Source organism: Heloderma suspectum, chromosome 15, assembly GCF_057233095.1.
Source record: "Heloderma suspectum isolate Gila_16-S chromosome 15, 16-S_ref, whole genome shotgun sequence".
In the NCBI taxonomy this organism is placed as follows: Eukaryota; Metazoa; Chordata; class Lepidosauria; order Squamata; family Helodermatidae; genus Heloderma; species Heloderma suspectum.
The window spans coordinates 10,938,933-10,962,916 of record NC_139472.1 but is presented as its reverse complement, the minus strand read 5'-3'; the positions used below and the strand labels follow the sequence as shown (position 1 = coordinate 10,962,916).

The 23,984-nt window shown below is 45.1% G+C and overlaps 1 protein-coding gene across 1 annotated transcript in view; it reads left to right on the top strand.

Annotated features, from left to right (window-relative positions):
- Positions 1-2,558: 2,558 nt before the first annotated feature.
- The window catches only part of CFAP74 (cilia and flagella associated protein 74), a 111,060-nt gene continuing 89,634 nt past the window's right edge, over positions 2,559-23,984 (top strand). Inside the window, exons 1-9 of the mRNA XM_084822065.1 lie at positions 2,559-2,617; positions 5,738-5,911; positions 7,496-7,586; positions 9,756-9,899; positions 11,723-11,821; positions 15,346-15,450; positions 18,620-18,793; positions 21,168-21,278; positions 22,753-22,855. Of these exons, the coding sequence (XP_084678191.1) occupies positions 5,782-5,911; positions 7,496-7,586; positions 9,756-9,899; positions 11,723-11,821; positions 15,346-15,450; positions 18,620-18,793; positions 21,168-21,278; positions 22,753-22,855 (957 nt within the window). The 5' untranslated portion in view covers positions 2,559-2,617; positions 5,738-5,781. The remainder of the gene's footprint in view (positions 2,618-5,737; positions 5,912-7,495; positions 7,587-9,755; positions 9,900-11,722; positions 11,822-15,345; positions 15,451-18,619; positions 18,794-21,167; positions 21,279-22,752; positions 22,856-23,984) is intronic.

Here is a 23,984-nt window from a genome sequence, read left to right as displayed (position 1 = left end):
TGGCAAACCGTTCTAAGTATTACACTAAGCTGTTCTAGTGTAATACTGGAAAACACGACTGGCGATCAAGTTATTAATTGGGACCTGCCATGTTGAACGCAGTTTACTAGCATTAAAAGAACTGTCTTCTCTACGAATCTGCCAGCACAGTATAGTGGTTAGAGTGCCAGACTACGGTTCGGTGTGGGGAGGGGAGAGGCCCAGATCAGCCATGAAATGCACTGAGTGATTTGAGGCCTATCACTCTTTTAGCCTTGCCTACCTCACAGGGCTGTTGTGATGATAAAGTGGGGGACCATACACACACCCCTGAGCTGCTTAGGGTAAGACATAAGTAAAATAAGTGTTGCTGAGAACTTCGGCTGTTTCACCTTTGGGAAGTTAGGCGGGTGGCTATATGACCATCTCTGCTCGTAGGGTGGCCATGTGCCCTCTTTTACAGAGGACAGTCCTCTGTTTGAAGGGTTGCCAGAGAACTCTGCTCTATTTTGAAGGTGTCCTCTATTTGAAGTCCAAGTCCAGTTTAAAGATAAAGAACTGACAGAAGGAACAGCTGGGCCTTCAAGTTGTCTATCAACAGCACCCGGACAGCAAACTCAGCAAGGTGACTTGGTCATAGTCTTTCACACTGTCGTGAGATGAACTGTTTTTCTATTTAAAGGATAATAATTATTTCTAAATGTGCATCTCTATATATAAATTAGCAAATGCAAACTTTATGCAAGTTGGTCTCATTTGTCCTCTTTTCTGGTGATGCATTTCCTCTTTTTTGACAATTTGTAATTTTTTTGGCCGCCCAACATCTGCCACAACGGTCTGCCGGAGCACCCTGCCTGTGCTTATATCTGAGTGTTACCCCCTACTTAAGAGACTGAGCACCTTGAGACCTTGGTGACCTGTGCAAAATAAGAACAATGAATTACCAGGGACTGGCTCCAGAAAACAAGGACTCTTTCCTGTCTCCGGGGTTAAACAGGATCATTTGGAAGGTATGTCTTGGGAGTTGCTTGCTGTTATTAATCCAGCAGCTGCATTCTGAACCAGTTAAAGTAGTGGTTAGTGTCAGAGTAGGACCAGAGAGACTCTGGTTTAAGCGTCCACTCAGCCAAGAAGCTCACTAGGGCTGCAATCCTATGCACACTTACCTGGGAGTAAGCCTTATTGAACTCAGTGGGGCTTACTTCTGAATAGACGTGCATAGGTTTGTGCTTTGGGCCAGTCGCACACTCTCAGCCTAGTCTATCTTGCAGGGCTGCACTGAAGATAAAAAAAAAAATGGAGGCGCAGGAGAACCATGTATTCTGCATTAAGCTCCATGGTGGAAGGGTGTGATGGTGAAGATCATAATATGAGGAAGGAGAAAATGCAATTAATAATAACAACGTCTCTCTTTGTACTAGATTTTGCTGAGTGCATTGTGTTTATATATACACGTTTCCGTTTTATCTATCTGCACGCGTATACGTCACGTTGTTGCAATATTTTCAAGAAACGTGTGTGAGAAAGGAACGTGCTCAAAATGGAGGGAAATGCCTAAAAGTGCGCCAAATGCCAGAAATTAAGATCTGGCATTTAAGATCATCATCAGCGGCCCTTCTCCATGAGCCCCTGCCAAAGGAAGTGAGGCGGGTGGCTACTAGGAGGAGGGCTTTTTCTGTTGTGGCACCCCGGCTCTGGAACGAGCTCCCTAGTGAGGTTCGCCTGGCGCCTACATTGTACTCCTTTCAGCGCCAGGTGAAGACCTTTTTATCTTCCCAGGCTTTTTAGCTTTCTAAATTTTTATCTTTGCTGTTTTAAATCTGTATTTTAAACTCCTGCACTGCTGCTAGGTTTTATTGCGGTTGTATTGTTATATTGTGGTTTTAATGTTCTGTATATTTTAAATTGTTTTATTGTGTGTTGTTTGGTTTTAATTTTTGTGAACCGCCCAGAGAGCTTCGGCTATTGGGCGGTATAGAAACGAAATAAATAAATAAATAAATAAAAATTGGCGATAATGATTGATTAGGGCCAGCATGGGCGGACATGCCCGAAAAGCCCCCCAAATGGATGCTGATGCCTAAAAATGATCACCCCTGCCTTTAAGAGTCTCGCAGAAGGCAACATTTGACCAGGGGCTGCGTTTCCCCTCACCGCTAACCCTGGTCAAGGGTTGCCCCCTCTGTGCAATTATTAAAGCTACAGCAGCTAACCCAGGAAAAGGGAAACCAGGCTCTGTTGGCATGTACCATCCCCTCACTAGAGAAAGGGAACAACCACGTCCCCTCCGTCTCCCCCCAGCCCTTCACGAGCTACAGAACAATGCTCTTCGATTTACAGCCCTCATTTATTTTAAAGGCCTTCGGCCGAGAAGGGCGGGGAGCGCCATATTTCGCCCCCCCTTTTTTAAAAAAGGTGTCGTCACCCCCCCTTTCCCCGAAGTTGGTTCGCGCCGTTGCCTTAGAAGCCGCCCCAAACGGACGATTCGACCCCGCTCGGGAGGTGAGGCTGGTTGTGTCTTTCGCGTCCTCCCTTCGGGGCCGGTTTATTTTAAGTCTTTCTCGTGGCGGTTGGGCGATACCATTAGCGGGAAGGGGGGGGGGAGAGATGAAGGAACTGAGAGGGAAGTTTTATTGAGGTAGTATTTTGAATTTAGGAGCATTTAGGATGCCCAAAGTTAGTAGAACGTGGCTTGCCACCTCCCTTTAATTCCCCCCCCCCTTAGGAGCTCCAAAGCTCTTGATAGCTTGCCCAACAGGCAGAAATCCAACAGGTGGTGCTGGATTCTTATTTATTTCTACGCCGCCCAAGAGCCGACGCTCTCTGGGCGGCTCACAGAAAAGTTAAAACTGCAAAAGACAGCATAAAGCAGCATCAATATGAAAGCTGAAAACCACAGTATAAAAGTTGTGGGCAGGGCTGAGGGGAAAGCAGCGGAGTTTCTAGTTCTGCGCCTGCTGAAGGCGTACGCGGTATACCGGTTAAGGTTTCGAACGGTGCCCTGATTTTATTTTTAAGCTGCGTCGAGCGTTTCGTTTGGAAGGCAGGCGATGTTTAAATACGTGACGTCCGTTTTATATATATATATAAATATATATATATATATATATATATATTTATTACGTCGCTAGGCTCAAAAATACGCACCTCTTGGTAAAACAGACCAAATTGGTAAATAGGCCAAATAGAATACAAAAACAGTTTTTGTATTCAATTCTGGCTCTTGGCCTATCCAAAAACGGCTGGACTTTGCCTTCAGATTCATTCTGGGTCGTGTGTCCCCCAATTCCGTGCCCGGACCTGATTTGGGGCCCTGTCATCAATCCAGACAGCTTCGGCTATTGGGCGGTATAGAAATGAAATGAATGAATGAATGAATAAATAACCAGTTTTTTTTTTTTTTTTTCCATTTCAAGAGTTGGGCTGGAAGAGACGATTTGTTTACTCCATGAACGTCTATCCCAGGCGTTTATATCGTTACAGAAATATTTATATAGTGACTTTTGGCCCTCGGAAAGGGTTTACAAATGAAAACATCTCTTAAAACAGTAACAAAATGGAGAGGAATAAATTAAATAACAAAAGCTGAGGGGAAAAAATGTAATTGCAGCTATGGGAGATAAGGGTGCTGGCGACTGTGGTGCGTGCTTTGGGGCAAACAGCAGGTGTGAGATATCGGCTGATGTTATTTGGGAATATGGCACTGGTTAAAGGGTTAGATCCTCTTCACCATGCACCGTAGTTCCAGTCTGGATTGAGCTTTCTGTGGCAATTTCTTTTCTTTCTTTTTAAAAATCACGACTGGGATAGATTGTCATGTAATAAGCATAGCATATATTCTGGGCCCTTGCAAGCCTACCTTGCAAGTTCTACAAAACTCTACCCAAAACTAACCAGGTATCATCCTTGCTCCACTCTTGACCCATCAGATTCTGTCTCTGGGTTTCTTCCTACTATAGTTCTTGGCAGCATTGTTTTGAAACCAACATGGGTATGGGGGGGGGGGGGGAGACCTAAAGTTATCATCCTGGCTTGCTATCCCTAGGAGGCCTTCTCTTGTAAGCTACAACATGTTTATTTGTATGTATTACCTTTCCTATCCCTCAAGATCAAAAGGTGACTTACAGTATTTTAAAGTACTCGGCGGTTAAAAAAGAAAAATATAAGGTGCACATGTTACAATGACTGTCTAAGATCTGGTGGTTTTGATGTCTGTTTGTTACTTGTAATATATCAAATAAGTTGGTTGGTAGAGACTGTGTAGACCTGTTCACACATTACATAAGGGCTACATGGGGTGAAATTCTAACTCCAGAAGAAGGTATGCCACCACAAATGCTATGATAAAATGTTCCTCCCTCTCCATTAAACAACTTGCTTGCCTACACTTCATCAAAGTGAACAGACTGCTGATTCAGAAATTTAACCAACACTTTATGTGAAGTTGTGGTTCCTTGTGGCCCGTCATTCAGTGTTAAGAACTGAGGCTGAGAGGGCTGCTGAACAAACATACAAACACACACACACACACACACACACACACTTTTGATTAAAATAAAAGGATAAACTGAAAATTAATTTCCCAAATATTTATATTTTCTTTTAAGCTAACACAAATAGAAAGTTAAATACTGAGAACTTCACACAAGTAAAAGGTTAAGTACTGAGACCTCAAGATAATAATAACTAGATATGAGCTGTATGCAACTTGGGACCAGGTTACTGCAAGGAATGTCTCCTCTATACCAACCTCTCAGGCCGCTACATCTTCACGGGAAAGCCTGTTTTGTTTGTCCCGCAAGTCTGTGGATTTTTGTTTGGCAGTGACTTGGAGATGGGGTGGAACCAGTGTACCTGACTGTGGTACATGAGGCCCCAAGCCTGGTGTGTTTTAGCCATTTATTGAAAACTTATCTTTTTTACTTTGGCTTTCCCTCAGCCATGAGCTATTTAGATCTCTCTCTAATATTGTGTTTTTATTGGATTGTTTTATTATTTTATAGTGGTATTGTAAACTGTTTTGGGATCTGTGCAAATGAAAAGTGGTATAGAAATATATCCAATAAATAATAAATATGGGGGGCCTACCCTGAATTCCATCCCTGGGGTTCTGTGTGAGGGGCCCAATAATACTTTTGTCATGGAAAGCTGTAATGTGCGTACTGAGTGGTCACTTCTCTGTAGCGATTCTTATGACCTTGGTTCTTCTTCTTTTTCCTCCTCCTCCTCCAGGAGCTACCAATGCACTGGAGGTTTAGTTAATGAAGTTTAGATAATGGGAGGTTTGACTCAGTTTAATTTCTTTGGTTCAGGCATAAGCTGTAACAAAAATGGATCAGCATAAAAAAGAAAGACGTCCATAAAAACAACAACAGGAGGAAAACCTATGGAGTTCCGTTTGGCGGTGTCATCGAGCTACATGGGCTCATACATCAAATCAAAATGCCTACAATTGCTACAGAGCAACCCTGCTTCATCAGAAGTTGTCAACATACATTGATGGAGCTCATGGTCACCTACAGGGGCATTAACAAAATTCAGCTGCATTTTGGCCAGTGCTAAATCTGAAAATAGCGGCTTTTTGTATAATTTGGAAGCAAAATACCTGTTTTTGAAAGGTGGACTAATAGTCATACTCTTTCTTTTAGTCACAGAACAGGAAGAAACCCATTCATTGTTTTTTTTTCTTTCAAATTTCATGGTATATTGTGGCTGGAAATAAGATTTTTGCACTAACATTAATTGTTGTATTTGGTAGCTAAGCACATCTGAGAGGAAAGGAGGACAGAAAAGCTTGCAGAAATGAATGATATGGAGTCCCCTGGTATTTCAGAAGAGAACCTGATCCCTGACTTACGTTTTGTGGGAGAGGAGAATGAAGAAACAACAAGCATAACTGAGCAACATATGCAAGAGAAGAAAAGTTGGGAAGGTTAAGATATTAAAATACTGTGATATTTTGCAAATGTACTAATTCTACTGTGTTTGTGGTTGTGAAGCCCTGACACCAACTGGTCAAGCTGCTGTGAGGACATGGAACGTTCATAAATGTTCCCATTTCTAAGGGAATAAAACTGTCAGAACCGTTGCAGCCCAGTGCCTGTGGGGGAAGAAAGTTGTTGGTTTGGCCAGGAATTTAGAGCTGAGATAAAAGGGGGAGCCAGGGTCCGGGCTGAGTTTCACAAACGTTTTTGCATTTCCTTAAAAGGGCCCACATTTCAGTGAATATTCTGAGGGATGAAAAGGGGCAGGGGGGAAGTTGCAGTCAGGACATGTGGCTTGCTGGCTTCTCCCTTTGTGCGAGCGAGTGAAACGAGCCAGAAATAGAAAATTTTGCATGATGTTTGAACCCAGGCTCTTGGTCTGTTGCTCCCAAACAAGCTAGGCTCATAAGCCAGGAATAAGCCAGGGTTTCTTGTTGGTTTACGAATCCTGGCTTGTTTGGGAGCAACAAACCCAGCACCCAGGTTTGGATGTCACGCAACGCTTTCCATTTCTGGTTTGTTTTAGCTGCTCACGCTAAGGGAGGAATAAAACCAGTGTGGTGTAGTGGTTAGAACATTGGGCTGGGACTTGGGAGATCCGAGTTCTAGTCCCCACTTGACCATGACACTCATTGGCCAACTTCGGGCCAGTGATTGGCTCTCAGCCTAATCTACTTCATAGACTTCTGTTGTGAGGATAAAATGGAGAAGAAGATTGTGTAAGTTGCCTTGGGTTCCTCGGAGGAGAAAAGGCAGGATATAAATGTAACAATAAATAAATAAAATGAAGCGGGAGTGAATGAGTGTTTTCACCAGCATGCTGCTCATTTCACAGTAAATGAAGATAAGCCAGCGATTCTGGCTTATTGTTATATGTGAACGCTCCTGGTGAGACTTAACTTCCAAATAATTATGCTGTCTTTGAGCTGATCCCATTCCTTGGCCAACCATTTATTTTCTTTTATTATGACCTGGGAAGATGGAGGCTATATAAACATTTAGTGAGACGATGTATTTGGCCATTGTTGAGGCAAGCTCGTGGAAATAGCCGGGCAAATGGAGGTATTCAGCAGAGGCTGAACTGCCATTTGTTGGGGCTGGGCCAGTTGCATCCTGCATTGAGCTGATGCGGGGGGCAGGTTGGCCTAGATGACCTCCAACATTCCCTCCAGCTCTATAATTCTATGACCAATCATACACATCAGTGCATTTGCTGTCTGACACAACCCATCAAAGGACAGTAAACCCTGTATTCGCATTTGGCTATTGTAGAGTTCCTCTGTACAGTGCTTAAGGCTGATTGCTCATGACAGGTCTGTCGCCAAGGTAGAGAGCGTTTGTCTGCTTAAAGTCCCTGGGTGCAAAATTGTCTTTGTATATATTTTCTGACAAGATTCCCCCTCCCCCAGTTATGCACAGCAGTAAAGCATTTAGCACGTCATCCCCGTGACCAAACTTTGCACCGACTTGACAAGAAGAGGTATCAAAGCTGTGCATCTATTAACGGGCAAAACCTCTTTAATATCTGTCAGGACTCGGACTTGAAGAAGACTACAGAGAGGAGGCCCAGACAGGTGGTAAAGGTACTTCGGAAGAAGCTGGAGAGTATTCTGTTTCTAGTAGGTGAGTCTTGGTTTGATTCATCCGTTTTGCCTATTGCTCATTTGGTCTGGGCCTGAGGAGATATGCTTTTTGCAATTAAAAAAGAAATCTACTGGTTTTCTTCATAAGAATGTTTTTGCTTGATCAGTCCAAGGTCTGCGCATCTTATCCAGCATCCTGTTTCCAATAGTGTCCAGCCATATATGAGACAGGAAACTCACAAGCAGGGCATAAATGTGATACATGCCCTCCTGTTGTTGGCCCCCTGCTTCTGCTATTCAGAGGTACAAATGGGACCCCCAAGAAAACATTGCAGTATGGAGTGTTGCTGTTTGGGATTTCCACTACTACGTTCCATTCTTCCCCCGGCCTCCGACAACACATCCATAAACCATCCCTGCCCCGCCCCACCCCAACAGCCAGTCAGCATTCCATGACTGCTGAGCATGCTCAGTCCTCACTGGGCTGTGTGTGGTGGCTACATAAGCAGTGGCAGCCAGACCATCAGAAATAGAGGGAATTGGTGCTGCTCCTATACATGGAGCTTCTATTTAGCTTTCACAGCTAATAGCTGTTGATACATATATCATTCATTAATTTATCCATTTATTATATTTCTATACTGCCCCATAGCCGGAGCTCTCTGGGCAGTTCACAAAAATTAAAAACCATTAAAAATATATTATACAAAGTACAAAAAAGCATTTACGTAAAAACATATAGACAGATAGTGCGCGCGCGCGCGCACACACACACACACACACACACACACACAACATATATCCAGAAACAATGTTTAAATGATCAGTCAAAGGCAATCCAGGACCTAACTAAAAACTCATGATATGCTGCCAAATGCCTGAGAGAAGAGGGCTGTTTTAACCTGGCACCGGGAAGATAACAATGTTGGCACCAGGCAGGCCTCGTCAGGCAGATCATTCCATAATTGGGGAGCCACTACCAAGAAGGCCCTCTCGTTGCTGTCCTCTGAGCCTCCCCTGAAGGAGGCAGCTGGAGGAGGGTCTTAGATGCTGAATGTAGTGTTCATGCCAGGAGAGGCGCTCCATCAGGTTTTCATATCCTCTATGAAAATGCTTTTAAAAACAGTTGCTATCTCTTATGTGCCCCACCTTGAGCAGCCGCTCAGACTCTGGCATCAAATCAGGTGAGAAGGGGCCAGCCAGGTCCTTTGGACCAGTGGCACCAGGGGCAGAGCTGCTGGATATCAGCCCAGGCCCCAGCACCTTGCCTGAGCTTGAGGTCACCCTGAGCAAATATAATCAGTAAATTGACCTTTTTTATTCAAAAATATTCTGGTGACAGCTCTGTATTGGTGTATGTTTACCCTGCTTTTAAAAATAATTATTTCTGAAGCACTGTTAGTGCACAAGCTGATAAAAGAGGGCAATAACTTCAGCAAATATTTTCACAGCGGGCAGATCTGTCAACAGCTATTTGCCATAAAAGCTACCATTCTTTTCAAATAATTAAAGGGCTGTCACAGAGAGCGCAAAAACATGTTCTCTGCTGCCCTAGAGGGCAGAAGTAGATCTAATGGAATTAAGTTACAGGAAGGTACATTTCAGTTGAACATTAGGAGAAAGTTTGACAATGCAACCAACTATCTGGGGTGAGTGAGCTGTCCCTCACTAGAGGTCTTTGGGACTGTTCTGTCTCTGAATTTCCTGCATTGAGCAGGGGTTAGATTTGATGCCCATCCCCTCTGATTCTGTGACTCTTATCTTAACATTTCATAGAATCATAGATTAGAATAATAGAATAGTAGGGTTGGAAGGGGCCTACAAGACCATCGAGTCCAACCGCCTGCTCACTGCAGGAATCCAAGTCAGAGCATCCCTGACAGATGACTGTCCAGCTTCATCTTGAATGCCTCCAGTGTGGGAGAGCCCACCACCTCCCTAGGTCATTGATTCCATTGCCATACTGCTCTAATAGTCAGGAAGTTTTTTCCTGATGTTCAGCCGGGATCTGGCTTCCTGCAACTTGAGCCCATTATTCCGTGTCTTGCCCTCTGGGATGATCAAGAAGAGATCCTGGCCTTCCTCTCTGTGACAGCCTTTCACGTACATGATATGAAGAGCGCTATCATATCTTCCCTCAGTCTTCTCTTTAAGTACATTTAAGTACATATATGTGAAAAAAGCCTATTTTCCCCCTTCTAACCAAAAGGGAAAATGTTGAACGGCCCATGACCCAGACTGGCAAAAGAACCATGAACTACGCAGACAGAGTTCGCATCCTCAACTTGCGCAGGAACCTGAATCAGCTCGACAACCTAGCTAAAGAAAAGGAGATGATTATTCGAAAAACCAGGTTAGTTTCCCTCATATCTCTTTCTGCAGTGGAGTAAAAGTTGTTTGTGGAGCTTGCACAGTGCTAAACCACACTAAGTTCTTGTTATGCTGAAAGGGCTTGTCCATTGTCATTTTTAAAAACAATCTGTTTTTGCTTCAAAAAGCTCCTGAGCTCCTGGATACAGGATTGAGCACCCCCCCCCCCCCCCCGTCCAAGAACTGGCATAGCATAGTGGCCAGGAAACTGAGCTACAGATCAGGAAATCTCTTGTTCAGACTTTCAAATTTCACCCTGCCCATAAATCCACCAAGCAAGCCCCACCTCCGTCTGCAACATGGAAATAATACCGACCTACCTTGCAGGGCTGTTGCAAAGATTACAAGATAACGTAGCTGAAGCATCTTGAACACTTTCAAAGCTTTATGTAAATGCTAAGAATTGTTATTAAGAGTCTTGAGCTGACATCAAAATGGGGCACATTCCCATGTGAATCTTAAACCATCTTTGATCCCCTATTGTACCTTTATGTTAATGTTTCATAGTCCTTGATGCAGAAAAGGAAGGTGAGGAGAGGCATTTATTTCCCTTTGTATTTATCAGACTTATAGCTCCCCATATCCTGTAGGTTACAGCATTTTTTCAGACACTTCTTAATTCTCTAAACTTTGGGCTCATCATTTGCAAACGTTCTGATCAGAGTTGGTTTTATATTCACATTGTAAACCAGCTGAAGCAAGAATCTCATGTTCGAAAATACTTTACTTCATACCACAGTACTAAGGTGGTAGGACCGTTGCTAGTTTGGACTAGATGTCAGGTGCTAGAGTTCTACTCTAGCCTTCTTCCCCATATGCTAGTTTTCTATGTTCAGGGTTGTTGTTTTCCATGAAGAATGTTCAAGTATGCAACCCAACTGGCCTGCAGTTGGAAGTGTTACAGTCCAGCACCTCATCCTCTGTTTGTGTGAACTAGATCTTAACAATTTCACGACGCTTACTAGCTCTCCTCATACTACCAATATAAGTGATTTTCAATCTGAAAAGAGGGTTTTTTTTTTCCAATTTACAAAAGCATTTCTTCTTGGTTGCCTAGAAGCAATTCTTACTCCTTACCTGCTACAGATGGTGCTCTCTCCTCCAGAGATTAGCCTGATATTTTTCCAGAAGCTGACTCCTTTTTTTCTAAATTCATCCGAAGAGCCTTCTCTCTTGAAGCTCTCCTGCAGCCTCCAAAGGAAGCGTTGGTCCCTTTTAGACACTTGGCTCCAGGTGCCACTTGCCCTGGGACTGCAGAGCTGAAGAGAGGCACACACTGGCCTCTGTCACCAGCTAGGAGACCAAAGGCCACAGGGGAGCTGTACCCCCTGCCTCCCAGGAGGAACATTGGGAGGCTGTACCCCCTGCCTCCTAGGGGAAGGCTGACTCGTCCCAGGTTCAATCCCAGGCTGAAAAATATCCTGCCTGAAACCCTGGGGAGCCATTGCCAATCAGTGTTGACGATACTGGACTAGATGGACCAAACTCAGTATAAGGCAGCTTCTTTTGTTCCTAACCTGGCCCTGTCTATCAGACAGAGAAAGTTCAGCTGCTCCAATGCTTGTTTTTCTCTTTTCCCCCGATTCCTTTTTCCTTTTGGATCGTTTCTGTTAGATTGGGAGCTTGCAGGCAGGGACTGTCACCTTTGAATCTCTGTAGAAGACTTAGAAACATTTAGGTGCTTTATAATGATATTAATTAAGGCGAAAATGTCAGAGAAAGGGGTTGTAATTCGTAAAACACCTCCCCTCCTGCACCCCAAACAAACCCTAAGAAACTTGTGTAATGGTGCACACTCATTTTCAGGGAGGAATTGAATGGCTGCCATTCCCGGATCGAGATGCTAACGACACAACAAAGGAGCGTGGAGAGAGAAATGGAGAGTGAGAAGGAGGCTGGGAATACGTACGTAGCGGTACCTTCTTGTAACAGATTGCTAGCGTTTCCAGTATTTATTCATAAGACGTAACAGCATAAGCTGAACTTTATTACCGTCTCCAGGCTCTTGCTGCTGGTGCTGGAAGTGCTCAATAGTGCTGACCCTCATCTTTTTGATTCTCTTTGTCAAATGATGCTTGATGAGTCAGTGATTGAAACATGTGCCAAACAAGTGAAATGCGGTTATCTCAGAGGGCCACAGCGTGTGTCGGGAAACATTCCCCTTTTGTTGTATGCTGGGAAACAGATGGAGCCCAAGTTAGCCTCTTTCTGTACCACACACCAGTCATACCCGGAGTTAGGTTCATGCAGCCGCTTTGGAAATGCTTGATCTTCTCCTCTGTGTCTAGCTTGGAGGTAAGATTCCGGTAGGACAGTTAGAATGTATATAAGGTGGCTGATAGCCAGTTACTGAACTGTCTTTGTCTTTGTTGTCCAACAACAAGGAAAGGTAGGGAGAGATGGGGTAGTTCTGTGCTTGGGCCTAGATTTGTCAACAGAAAATACTTTGCAAATCAAAGACGAGACTGCTTCAATAATAATAATAATAATACTGTTTTCCAGTGTTCCCTCACTACTTCTGTTTGCTAAGGGGAAGAGGGCAAGAGGGGACTATGTTGCAATCAAACCTTTCCTCATGGGGCTAATTAAAATTTGAGGGTAATAGGGTTGATGTATCTTTAATGGCTCTATACGCATGGAAGAGAACAATATCAAGGGGCATCAAATGTTTTTAGCTATGAGGTGGCCTTTGATTAATTTAGCAAGTGCAACATGTAAATTTGTTCTCGGTCCAAACCTGAAGGAATACTATTTTGTTCTAGAAACTTCTTCTGGCCCCTCCCCCCAGCACTGGTTCTGTAAAACAGCACCGAGGTTACAGGAAATGTTTGTTTTGCTTTTCCCAACCCCTCATGATGCCCTAGTGATGGAAATAGCTGGGGAGGTCCACACAACCCTAGCCCAACAAACTCTATAGAAACTTTCCTTAACTGGGGATGAAAAAACTGGAAAAAATGTGAAGTCAAATGCATTTTATAGATGAAAACAATGGACTTCATTTGAACTTCACATTTTTTCAGTCTGCTTTGTTCCCAGTTAAGGATAGTTTCTATAGAGTTTGGGCTGCCAAATTGCTAGAGTTGCATGGACCTCCTCAGTTATTTCCATTAATATTTCCAGCTCACCAAAAAAGCACATTGGTCTCATCACCAAGAAAGCAGTTATCTAATTTTTGTGAAGATTGGATTTTCTAAAGGGTCTGTTCAGTAATAGCTAAAGCATAGGGTGACTAGTTTGGTCTGTTGCTCATCGGAGTTCTCTTATTCCCTTATCTGACCCCTTGAGCATAGTGCCAGGTTGTGGTACATCCTTCTCCAATCTGTGCAATTTAGTCTCATTTCTCAACATGTTGTGTTACAAGCCAGTGCATCTTTCTTTCTGATCTATGGTAGCTACTTAGAAATTTGTTACTATATTCGGGATTTGTTGTTGTTCAGTCGTTAAGTCATGTCCAACTCTTCATGACCCCAAGGACCATAGCACTCCAGGCCTTCCTGTCCTGCACTCTCTCCCGAAGCGTGCTTAAGTCCATATTCATTGCATCGGTGATGCTATCTGGCCATCTCATCCTCTGTCGTCCCCTTCTCCTTTTGCCTTCAGTCTTTCTCAGCACCAGGGTCTTTTCCAGAGAGTTTTCTCTCCGCATTAGGTGGCCAAAATATTTGAGCTTCAGCTTCAGTATCTGTCCTTCTAATGAGCACTCAGGGTTGATTTCCTTTAGGAATATTCGGGATACTTATCTGTAATTATGAATATACAATTTTTCATTTCCCAAAATGAATATCACAGATTTGGGTAGCATCTATAGTTTTCTGTTCTGATTAAAAGCAACTTGTGTGATGTTTGTTTTCTCTCTCTCTCTCCTAATGTTTGCAAAGTATACAAATCTAACACAACATTGGTTCCTTAGCATATACTGTTAATAAACACTGCTGTCTTCTTTGGGCAGAAGAAGCCTTACTTAATAAGGTTGCCAGGTCCTCTTCTTGTACCTTCAGTAGTTTCACAGCAGAGAAAATTTCACCAGGTGTCCCTGAACCCCCTTGTCCCCTTTTCTGTGGGAATATATTCTTTCTGGCCTCAGTTCTGTGCTCAGGTTATGAGGGAAGGGGGAAAGAAGGGGGAGGCTTCCATACTTTTGATGAAAACTGTCTTAGCTGCCCTGTTATGACCATCTTATGCTATAGGAGGGCATAATTTGACTTAAATTGGGGGAAATCAAATGTTGGCATGTAGGGATTTCATTAAGAGCCCCCTATCTCCCCCCCTGCCCCGTCACCAATAATTAGAACACTGCCTTAGCAGCAGGGAGAAGGGCTCAGATTCTTCCTCCCTGAGTCCGATATTAAACCACCAGAAGCTTTAGTAGAGTCAAAGCTGCCTTCCAGGCATAGTTCCTCAGTGGACAGTGCAAGCAGCCCTATTTAGGACTAGGACACCTACGGCTGAGGAGGATAACCAAATCCTCCAGGCTGTCAGACCAACGGTGGCCAGGTACTTCAAGGGCAGGTGGACCGTTCCTTTCGTCTCAGGATGACAGTGCTGCTCCTCTTCTTGGCCTTATAAGTGTGCATTCTCCCTTCTGGAGTGGGTGCACTGCATCTTGCCAACCCCTGGTAATGAGCAAGCTGTTTATCCCCAGCTCCTGCTGGTTACAGTGACCCATGGTTAGAGAACATATTATTCAGGCCTGGTTCCTAGAAAGGTAATTCCAATGCTGATTCCAAGGGTGGGGGTTTTTGGCGTGGGGGGGGGGAGAAGAAGCCCTCAGTGGGCCCTTCCTCATCATGTGCACCCTCCTCCTGCTGGTCACCATTGGTGTGGCCCATTTGCTCACCGCCCCAGTCGGCACCACCTCCCACAGGGTGAAGACAAAGCATGAGAGTGGCCAGGTAGCCGGCCAGATGGGTGGCTAATAAATCTAATAAATACATAAATGAGGAAGTTATTGCTCCCCATTGCCCCTGGCACTGCTTGCTTGTTCAGAGAGGGCAGGTGAAAAGCAGAAATGTCAAGGCAGAGGGTCAGCTGAACCATGTGGCCCAGAAACTGGTATGGTGGCAGGGCCTCGAGTAGTTTTTATTTCTTTATTGGTAACATTACTTAAAAAAGTGGTATTGGTTCTATCGTTTTCTTTTTTTAAATTATAGACCACTTCAGAATAGGCTGTAATGCCTGCAAAAATGCTCTTGCTTTAGTTATTGTCAATCAGTCGGTGTAGAGGGTTTTAAAGAGACTGAAAGGAGAATTGGACACTTTAGGAATGTAATGGAAAGACATTCCGTTAATATAAACCAGCAGAATTCTGAAAACATAAGCCTTTATCCCTCGAGGCACCATAATTGTTTCTTTTTTATGTACCAGGTTTTAACATTCATTATTTCCAATTTTCTTCTCCTTCCTTGCCCCCCCCCCCTTTAATGTAACAGTGCTGCCATGTTCCGCCTACAGGCAACACATCGACGGTTGTGTGGTGAACTGGGAAATGAGAAGGACCTAGAGTCAAAAATTGCTGCGATGCTGAACGAAAATGTGTAAGTTAAAGAGCACGAAAGAGATGGCGAAAAGATGCATTGTTATGCTTTTCTGTTAATGCAACCTAGCAATTTAGGCTGGATAATGTGTTCTGCTTTTTAAACTATGTGTGTGAATTAATCAATAAGTATGCAAATGTGTTAAGGTCTAACAGTTGGATGGATGGAAAATGGGAAAGACAGCTGCCCTGTTAAGAAAGGTTGAGCTGCACTGAGGGAGCATTTTCTGTCTTTTTCCGCTATTGATAACATTGAGATGCCTGGCAATATGCCTTCATGCCATGTTGATTTGTTCTAGCTGTGACACAGTGGAGGAGTTCCCTGATGCGCCACCCTCACTGTCCCCCCTCCAGAGAGAAGAAGAGCACAGAAGAAGGGTGGGGTAGGGAGGTCAACAAAACTGGGTCCATGGAGCATAGGAACAAAACCTGCCCCTCTCCCCTGCCTTACCTCACTGGACTCCATAGCTTTACGTAACTTTCTCCCCTGCTGGCCTGACATCAGTATGTGGCACTGTGGGCAGCTGCCAGGGCCCCAGGGCCCATCTCTGACTCCTGTGAAAAGGACCGGGTCTGTGAGCCTCATAAAAATAAGTCATAAAATAAGCCACGCTGCATGTTTAACAAGGCACCCTGGTGTCAGGGTTGGATTGGAGCCCAGAGAGCCCCAAAGCAGTTCTGATTCTGAGGAAGAGATAGACACCACGGGAGAGGAACCCGTGCGCTGTTCAGAGGAGCAGCCAGGGGGAGAGCCCCTCCTGGTACACGTTCCTGAGAGTGATAGTGACCCTGGCAGGGAAAGGGAGATGCAACAGCAGTTTCTGGACGCTAGGCGCTGGCACAGCATCAAGTGGGAGATGGCTGGTGCTGAGAGGAGGCGCTCAGCCCGCTTGGCGCGACGGCAACAGCGGCTCCCCGATACCCCACGGGAAAAAGGTGGACTCTCTCCTCCTAGCCCATAAGTACAGAGGTTTCCCACCTTTCCCCCCAAACGGAGATCAACTGATTCCTGAGGTTAGAACCCTGAGTTGGCAGCTCTCTTAAGTCTCACTCGTAGGATCAAGCAATTAGCATCTGTAAGCATCATTAGGTTGAATGGGAATAAAGCCTTGGAAAAGAGCCCTATTGTCTGCGTGTTGATTCTGGCTACCTGAGGATTTCAGAAGGCGGCAGGGGCGACCTCCCGACACCTGGCTGCATTCAGGCAACACGCTAACCCACAGTTCAACAAACAACCCATGGTTCAACAACCTACACTCAACCACCGTTAGCCTGTTGTCTGAACAGCCCCACTTATCTCTCGGCCCAACCCATCTCACAGGGTTGTTGTGAGGATGAAGTGGGGCGAGGGGGAAACCATGTACTGCGCTGCACCTTGAACTCCTTGGAGGAAAGGCAGGGATATACATGAAATAAACAAACTGTAGCCTAATTAAAAAGACAGACAGATAGCCAAAGCATTCGCGTAGCAGCATGCGCAGTTAATCTGTGGAATTCACTGTTTGGCAGGCTCTTGGGAGCCTGATGGTGCCGGGGAAAGGGTACGTGAGGAGAGTAATCCCAGTGCACCTTGTTTCCCAGTAGGATTGCAGGGAGGTAGGTGAGGCTTCTTCCAGCAATCTGGATTAAGATGGGGTGGGACGGAGTGTGTGTGTGTGTGCGTGCACACGCATGTATGCACGCACAGCCCCCAACCACCTAGCCAACTCCATGTGAGGACCTCAGGACCAAAAAGGTCCCCCTCCCCCGTTTTAGAGGACTGAATTGTCAAAATAATGGCCCCCTAAAAAACCCCAGTCAGCATTCTGTGTCCACTGAGCACTTTCAGTCTACTTGGGCTGTTTTGGGGTCCCTTCCCTCAGTGTTCTTTTCCGTAAATATTTTTGTACTTCTATGAACCTTGGAGTGCTCCCAAGCCTCCCAATGTGTGTATGTGTGTCTTGTGTGTATAGATGGTGCCATTTTAGACACGTATTCACATCTGGAGAATGCTGTTGGTAGATAGGATGACTGCAAAATAGGCACACCTGTATCAGAGTTGTAAAACCCAACAAACCACCAGTAAAATAATTTAAAAAAACTTTCCAGAATAAAGAGCCAGTGTGGTGTAATGTTTAGAGTGTTGGACTAGGACCGAGGAGACCCAGGTTCAAATCTTCATCCCGCCACGAAGCGCATTGGGTGAGCTGCCCTACCTAGCTCACAGGGTCATTGTGAAGATAAAATTGTGGAGAGAGTTGTGTATGCCCCTTGAGCTCCTTGGGGTAATGGCTGAATGTAAATACAGTAGATAATAATAATATAACAGAATATCAGACAGTAGTGAATCATTATATATTTATATGATATTAATATATAATGGTGCTTTCAGCGTTAAATAAGTTTAGAGAATAACTAAGCATGCAATCCTATGTAGGTTTAGACAGAAAAAAGTCCTACAATTCCCAGCATTCCCCAGCCAGCTACATAGTGTAGGTTTAGTTGTAGGATTTTTTCTGTCTAAACCGACACAAGATTGCACCCTAAGTTTTTTTTTAAGACACTTACAAAAAGACAGCTCCTTACTCCAAGGAGCTTGCGATCTAAGTGAGCATAACAAGTCAGTGAGAGAGCTTGGTGCAACAGGGAGATGTCTTCACTAGATGTCTAATGATGAACAAGGCTGTAACCAGGAAGTCCTCCCTCAGAAGCCCGTTCCGTAGTTGTGGTAATACAAGAGAAAAGGCCCTTTTGCGTACACCCACAGATGAAACCTCATGCAGGCATGGAATTCTCAGTAGAGTCTCTTCTGCAGATCTTAATGGGGAAGGCTCATACTGGAGACTGTGTTCCTCCCAGCTGCATTCGTGGAACTCAGCTGTTGGATCCCAGCTCATGTGCTGAAGGCCATTTTCTACATTTATTAGTCAAGAAAAACAGTTGCCTTTAGTAAATGAGCTTTGCTTTCATGGTATTGATATACTGTAACGTCTGGTTTTGTTTGCATGCCGGCAATATTTTTGTCTGTGACTTGCAAGTTCTGCTTTTATTGTAAGCTGTGACGATTTCTCTGGGACGTGAGCGGGGCAAATGTTCTCATGAACACCTTCCTTTGGTGAGCGGATGAATTGTTCAAAAGCACGTTGGTTGACAGCCTTGCTAATGACACTCTTCTCTCTTGCATGGACAAGGCTCGAGATGTGGAAGATTGAAATTGAACAAGGCAACTTTTCGGAGCTGCGCAGGCAGATCAAACAGGACGAGGAAGAGCTTGATCAGCAGCGCCAAGAGCAAGCGGAAGAGCGACTCCAGAAGCAGGAGGACAGAGCGCGGCTGTTGAGCCAGAGGTGGCTGACCACAGAGAGGTAAGCTGGGTGCAGAGGGCCGTTGTAGAGATGCTTCCAAATTTCTCCTCATCCAAGTTTCCCCCTGGATTTTGGAGTTCTAAATGGTCTCTCCTTATTTACAAAGTGGAAACACTTAGTTTTAGGAATCCTCCTTCTTTTATTTTGGTCTCCAAATATTGCAGAGCCCACGTTACTGTAGCTGTGTCTTTCTTTGGCTCGTGTCTTTTCCCTATAGTTACATGCACGTGTGCTTTGATAAATCACTACAGAAAAGCAACTGATGTGATCGTCTGTCTGATTGCAAGATTCTTTTTATGTGGTATTTGACATATACACAGGAGCGCATGTGCACGTCAGCAAAACACAGCACAGAAGAATCTTGAGGAAGTCATGCGTACAATCATATTTGATTTTTTGCAGTGTCCTAGCAATGTGTGTGCCACACTGGCGAGAGAGAGAGAAAGGAGGGGGAGAGAAGGAAAGTCACAATTTAAGCGAAAGCTCTGGCAAACTGCAGATGCTCCAGTTCCAAAATTCATTTTAAAAATTCTCCTAATTAAACCAGAATTAAAAGAGTGAAATTTGAAAACAAAGGAATGGAATAGTGGAAAACCATTTGTCCCTAGGCCCGTTCCATCCATGTCTCTGTCTGTGTACACACACACACACACAGAGATAGGGTGTGTGTGAGAGATGTCCATGCCTCAGTCTGGCAAGTTCCTGCTCCAATGGCTGGACCATAGGAGGCAAGCAGGCAGTCAAGGGGCACCAAGAAATAATTCACTGGTTCCACTTGGGAACAGATCACCCATACTGAGTCAGTGCAGCAGACGCTGGAGCTATATAGCAGGTTCAGGCATGGGACTGGGTCTCTGGGATCACCTGATTCCCAGGACCATGCTGGTGTTAGTTTTCCAGCTGGAACTGCCAATGGCTCCTTCCTCTGGCCAGCTTCCCTAGTGGCACTAAGGAACTGGTTTTTGTCTTGTGGTGCTTGACAGCATGGATTGCTCTGGCAAATTTCATCCACATTGCAGTGACGTCAGGCTTGTACGTCCCCATCCTCCAGCTCCTACGCACCCCTGATCGTGCAAAGGGAGTACTGTGTAAACCAGACGTATCCAATTTCAAGAGCTCATGTGTCATTCAGTTCATAGGGCGCTTTCTCTTTCTGACTGTGGTGGACACAGGACAGGCATTTGCCAGATTGGGACTGTTGCATAGAGGACACTGGGGAGGCTTGATGTGTATGACAAACTCCTTGTATGAGCCTGCGGGGACTGGAGGGGATGGCCTTCAAGCAGGAGTCATTCAGCGGCAGGAAGCACATTTGGGACAACAAGCTTCAGGTTGCTGGGGTGGGCCCTGTAGGACCTGGGAGAGCTTCCAGTGAAGACAGATGGGAAGGGACCAAAGCAAATACTGTAGAGCTCATGCAGAGCATCCCTGGCTTTTATGGATGTCCTTTTATTGAAGATGATGTCGTCTCCCACTTGTAACCCTCCCATGGTTTTCCGCCTCTTCTGTCTTTTTTTTCTTACCACAGAAAATCTGTTAAGAAAAAAAGAGAAAAAACTGGCTGCGCAATACCTTCTGATTGCTAGTGCTCGGTGGGACCCCTCCGTCTGGAAGCACCCATAGTTTGACTTGGTATACAGTAGCTTTCTGTGTTCTTTGACAAGGTTCATTGCTCAGCTGGGCCCTTATCTTCATTCCCAAGCAGAGCCCACTGGCTTCCAGAACCCTGGCAGGAATTTAAAGGAACCATGCTGTGACTTGGAGCTGTGCACTGTAGTGACACTCAGTGTCTTCAGATGGTGTCCTCTGCCTTCTCCAGTGGGGAATCCCTCAGAGAGTGAACAGCTTGATGTCAACAGTCTCTAGGCAGAGAGAAAAGGAGAAAGGCAGGGAAATATACCTAAAAATGTCAGGGTGGTGTCATTAACTGCCAGTCCTCAGTCTGAAGCAGTCCTGTCAGGGCTCGGTCCAGTTTGTGGGGGGCCGTAGGCAAGTTGTCCTCAATGGGCTCACCTCTTTCTCTTCTTCACTTCTGTCGCTGCTGCCCTAATTACTTTCCTCTCCCTCTGGGCCCAATAAGCACAATCTCTTGGAGAGAGAGAGAGAGAGACTGCGTGCGTGTGTGTAATGCAGTCTGGAGTGCTCTTGTTCAAGGGTTATTGTTTCTTCTGACTCGTTTACTTGGAGAGGGGCAGGTGAGCAGGGAGCAGTAGTGCTAGGAGACTCCAAGGACTGGGAGTGGGCCTCCTACTAGGGTGTGGGCCTTGGCAGGTGCTCGATGCTGCTGATCCCCAACACCAGCCCCGGTCCTGCTAACTCAAGAACAAAAGCCAAGCCCATTGTTTTTTTTAATCTATGTTTTGCTTCTCTCCAGGAAAATAAAACGAAGTAGCGAGGATTACGAGCAAAGTCTTTCCAAAGCGATGGAAGATGCTCAGAGGAACCACCAAAAGGCAGTGCGGTTTCTGAAGAACAGTCTCGGAAGGTTTGTCATTTACACTTTTAAAGAACCGTACCTGAAATGAGGGATGTGGCCTTTTGAGTGGGTCTTCATAGGAAACTCTCAAGGGCTCCTCCCGGGAAAGGTAGCTTTTATAAACAGCTGCTTTTACATATGGCGGCATGTAGGCATTTAAAATATTTTCCACGCACCGCATGCTAAGAGGATGTATCATGGCATACCTAGACCTTGTTTACAAAATAGCGAACAGGGAAATACGGAAAGCCTCAGAATGTATATATTTCCATCACTCATTGAATAGAAAGATTTTGGATTGCCCGAAAACTTTAAAAACAAACTAATGCCAGTAGTATAACACAATAGTCTTTGAATGCTGGAGGTCCCAGGTTTAATCCTCAGCATCTCCAGTTGGAAAGGATCAGGGAACAGGTGATGGGAAAGACCCTTCTCTGCCTGAGACCCTGGAGAGCTGCTGCCAATCAGAGCAGATAGATGGACAAATAGTCTGATCTGTGTAAATCAGCTTCTGATGTTCCCTATTTATTTACTTATTTATTGCATTTATACCCCACCTTTTTTCCTCCTGCAAGGAACTCAAGGTGGCATACATTATCCTCCTCCTCTCCATTTTATCCCCACAACAACAACCCTGAAAGGTGGGTTGGGCTGAGAGTCTGTGACTGGCCCAAAGTCACCCAGCGAGCCTCCATGGCTGAGTGGGGACTAGAATCCGGATCTCCCGGCTCCCAGTCCAACACTCTCACCGCTACACCACGCTGGCTTCCCTATGTTCACACAGCCTACATAATCCTGTTTTGCAAGCTGTCCCACCTTTCCCTGCTAGCTTTGTTCTACCTGCTCGTACCTTTTGACACATTTCTATATTTGGAGAGCAGCTAGGGTTTTGCCAATGCCAAAATATGATGCGCAATGAGGAACGCTCACTTTCACTTCAGGCAACTAGAGAGAAGGGAGCAGGAAAGAGCGTAGCCTGGAGTGGATGGGTGGGCAACCTCTCTTGAGAAATGGTTTGCAAGGCTGTAAAAGTGACCTTGCCAATACTCTCAGTGAGCCCATGGTTGAATGTGGATTTGAACCCAGGCCTCTCACTGAATTCTTCTAACTAATAGCTTTTAAGCTCTTATTCGTCCACAGGCAGGTTCCACTCTGCACACCCAACTTTATGCTGTTCTACGTCAAATGAGCAATCAAAGATTCTTGCTGATGGATGGGAGACCCTGTTCTCTCCTCCAGCAACAAATAGCCAGTTCCTAGAGGCTGAGCATGTCTCTCCATGCTGGATCAAAGGAACAAATTAAAAAACACAACCAAGTCTAGTTCTGATCTAGGTTCATTATAGATGGCATAGTAAGGACTTCAGACTTTTCAGTTGATTAGGTTTGGGTGGTTAGGAACCACTGTTCAAGGCCATCAGCTCTTCCACTGCTGATTGCATTGCGAATGGCCGTGAACTTGACTGGTTGTGTCCTTCTGACAGGGTCCGTGAGAAAGAAGCAAGTGAGGAAGAAGAACAGCAGGAATACATGCAAAGAAGGATGGACACTGTATTGTCCCTGAAGAACAACATCACTGCCAGTCGGGTATCTCCCTTATTTTGATGCTCTTGGCACCGCAGCTTCACAAGTGTAAGAAAGAAAAGAATAGTGAACTCTTCCTATTCTAAGCAGATCTTGAACGTGTCCTGACCTGACAGATAGGTTTGCTGAACTAGCTCCTGTTGAAATGTATGTGCATCTGTTGAAAGTGAAGGATCCATTTGTTTCATTGCAGATGGCTAGATTATATGACCTTTTTGAGCTTCACATTTCTAGTGTCCTATTATTTTGAGACCTCTCATTGCCTTATCCAGAGGTGGAGAGAAAATGGGCTGGGGTCTACTCGTAGATCCCTGCAAGGGTTTCTGGCTTCCATTTTTCTGACAACCGCAACAACAACATAATCCCCCCTCCCACCCAAATTAGGTTGTTAGAATCTCTGATCTGTAGCAACGAAGTTGTAGATTTATATCTGTATCTGAAGGGTCATTCCAGAATATGTCTCCACTCACTGAGCCACCATTTTGCATCTGTCTCTGTCCCCTGAGCCACTGTTTTTCACCTGGCATCCCAAACCTGAAATCTGCCTATGCCTGAGTTAGATCAGGGACATCATGACCATAAACTGACAAGGAATAGGGCAGGACTGCTTATAGACTGGTAACTACTTAAAAACAACAACAAAGGAGAGCAGAGGGTAGGAATAAAGAAACAGTTTTTCCAATGAAAAAGGGCCAGGACAGACCTCGAGCCTTTTAGCTTATTCAGTAAGCAGTGGTGAGAAGCAAAGTAGCCAAGTTTGCCTCTGATGCTTGTGCAGCCACCTTCACTGTTTGCTGGGGAGAGGGGTCACGTTTTTACAGCAACGACATACTGCAGTTTGAGTGCTGCAGGACATGTAATATCTGTACACTTGAGCCAATCTGTACACTTGAGCCAATCTGTACACTTGAGCCAATTGGAAAAGGCTGCCTCAATTCGCCACCCCTGTTCACAGGCGGCAAATTGGGTGTCTGTTTTGACATTTTGGGGGTCCCAGTTCTGAACCCTCAAAATGGTTGTGGGTGGAGGGGTGATGATTGTGGCAGCAGTCACACCTTCCAGCATCATTTCTCAGGCACTCTCAGGAGGAAGCATGGCAGAGGCCGGAGCTCTGCTCCTACTACCAAAGATA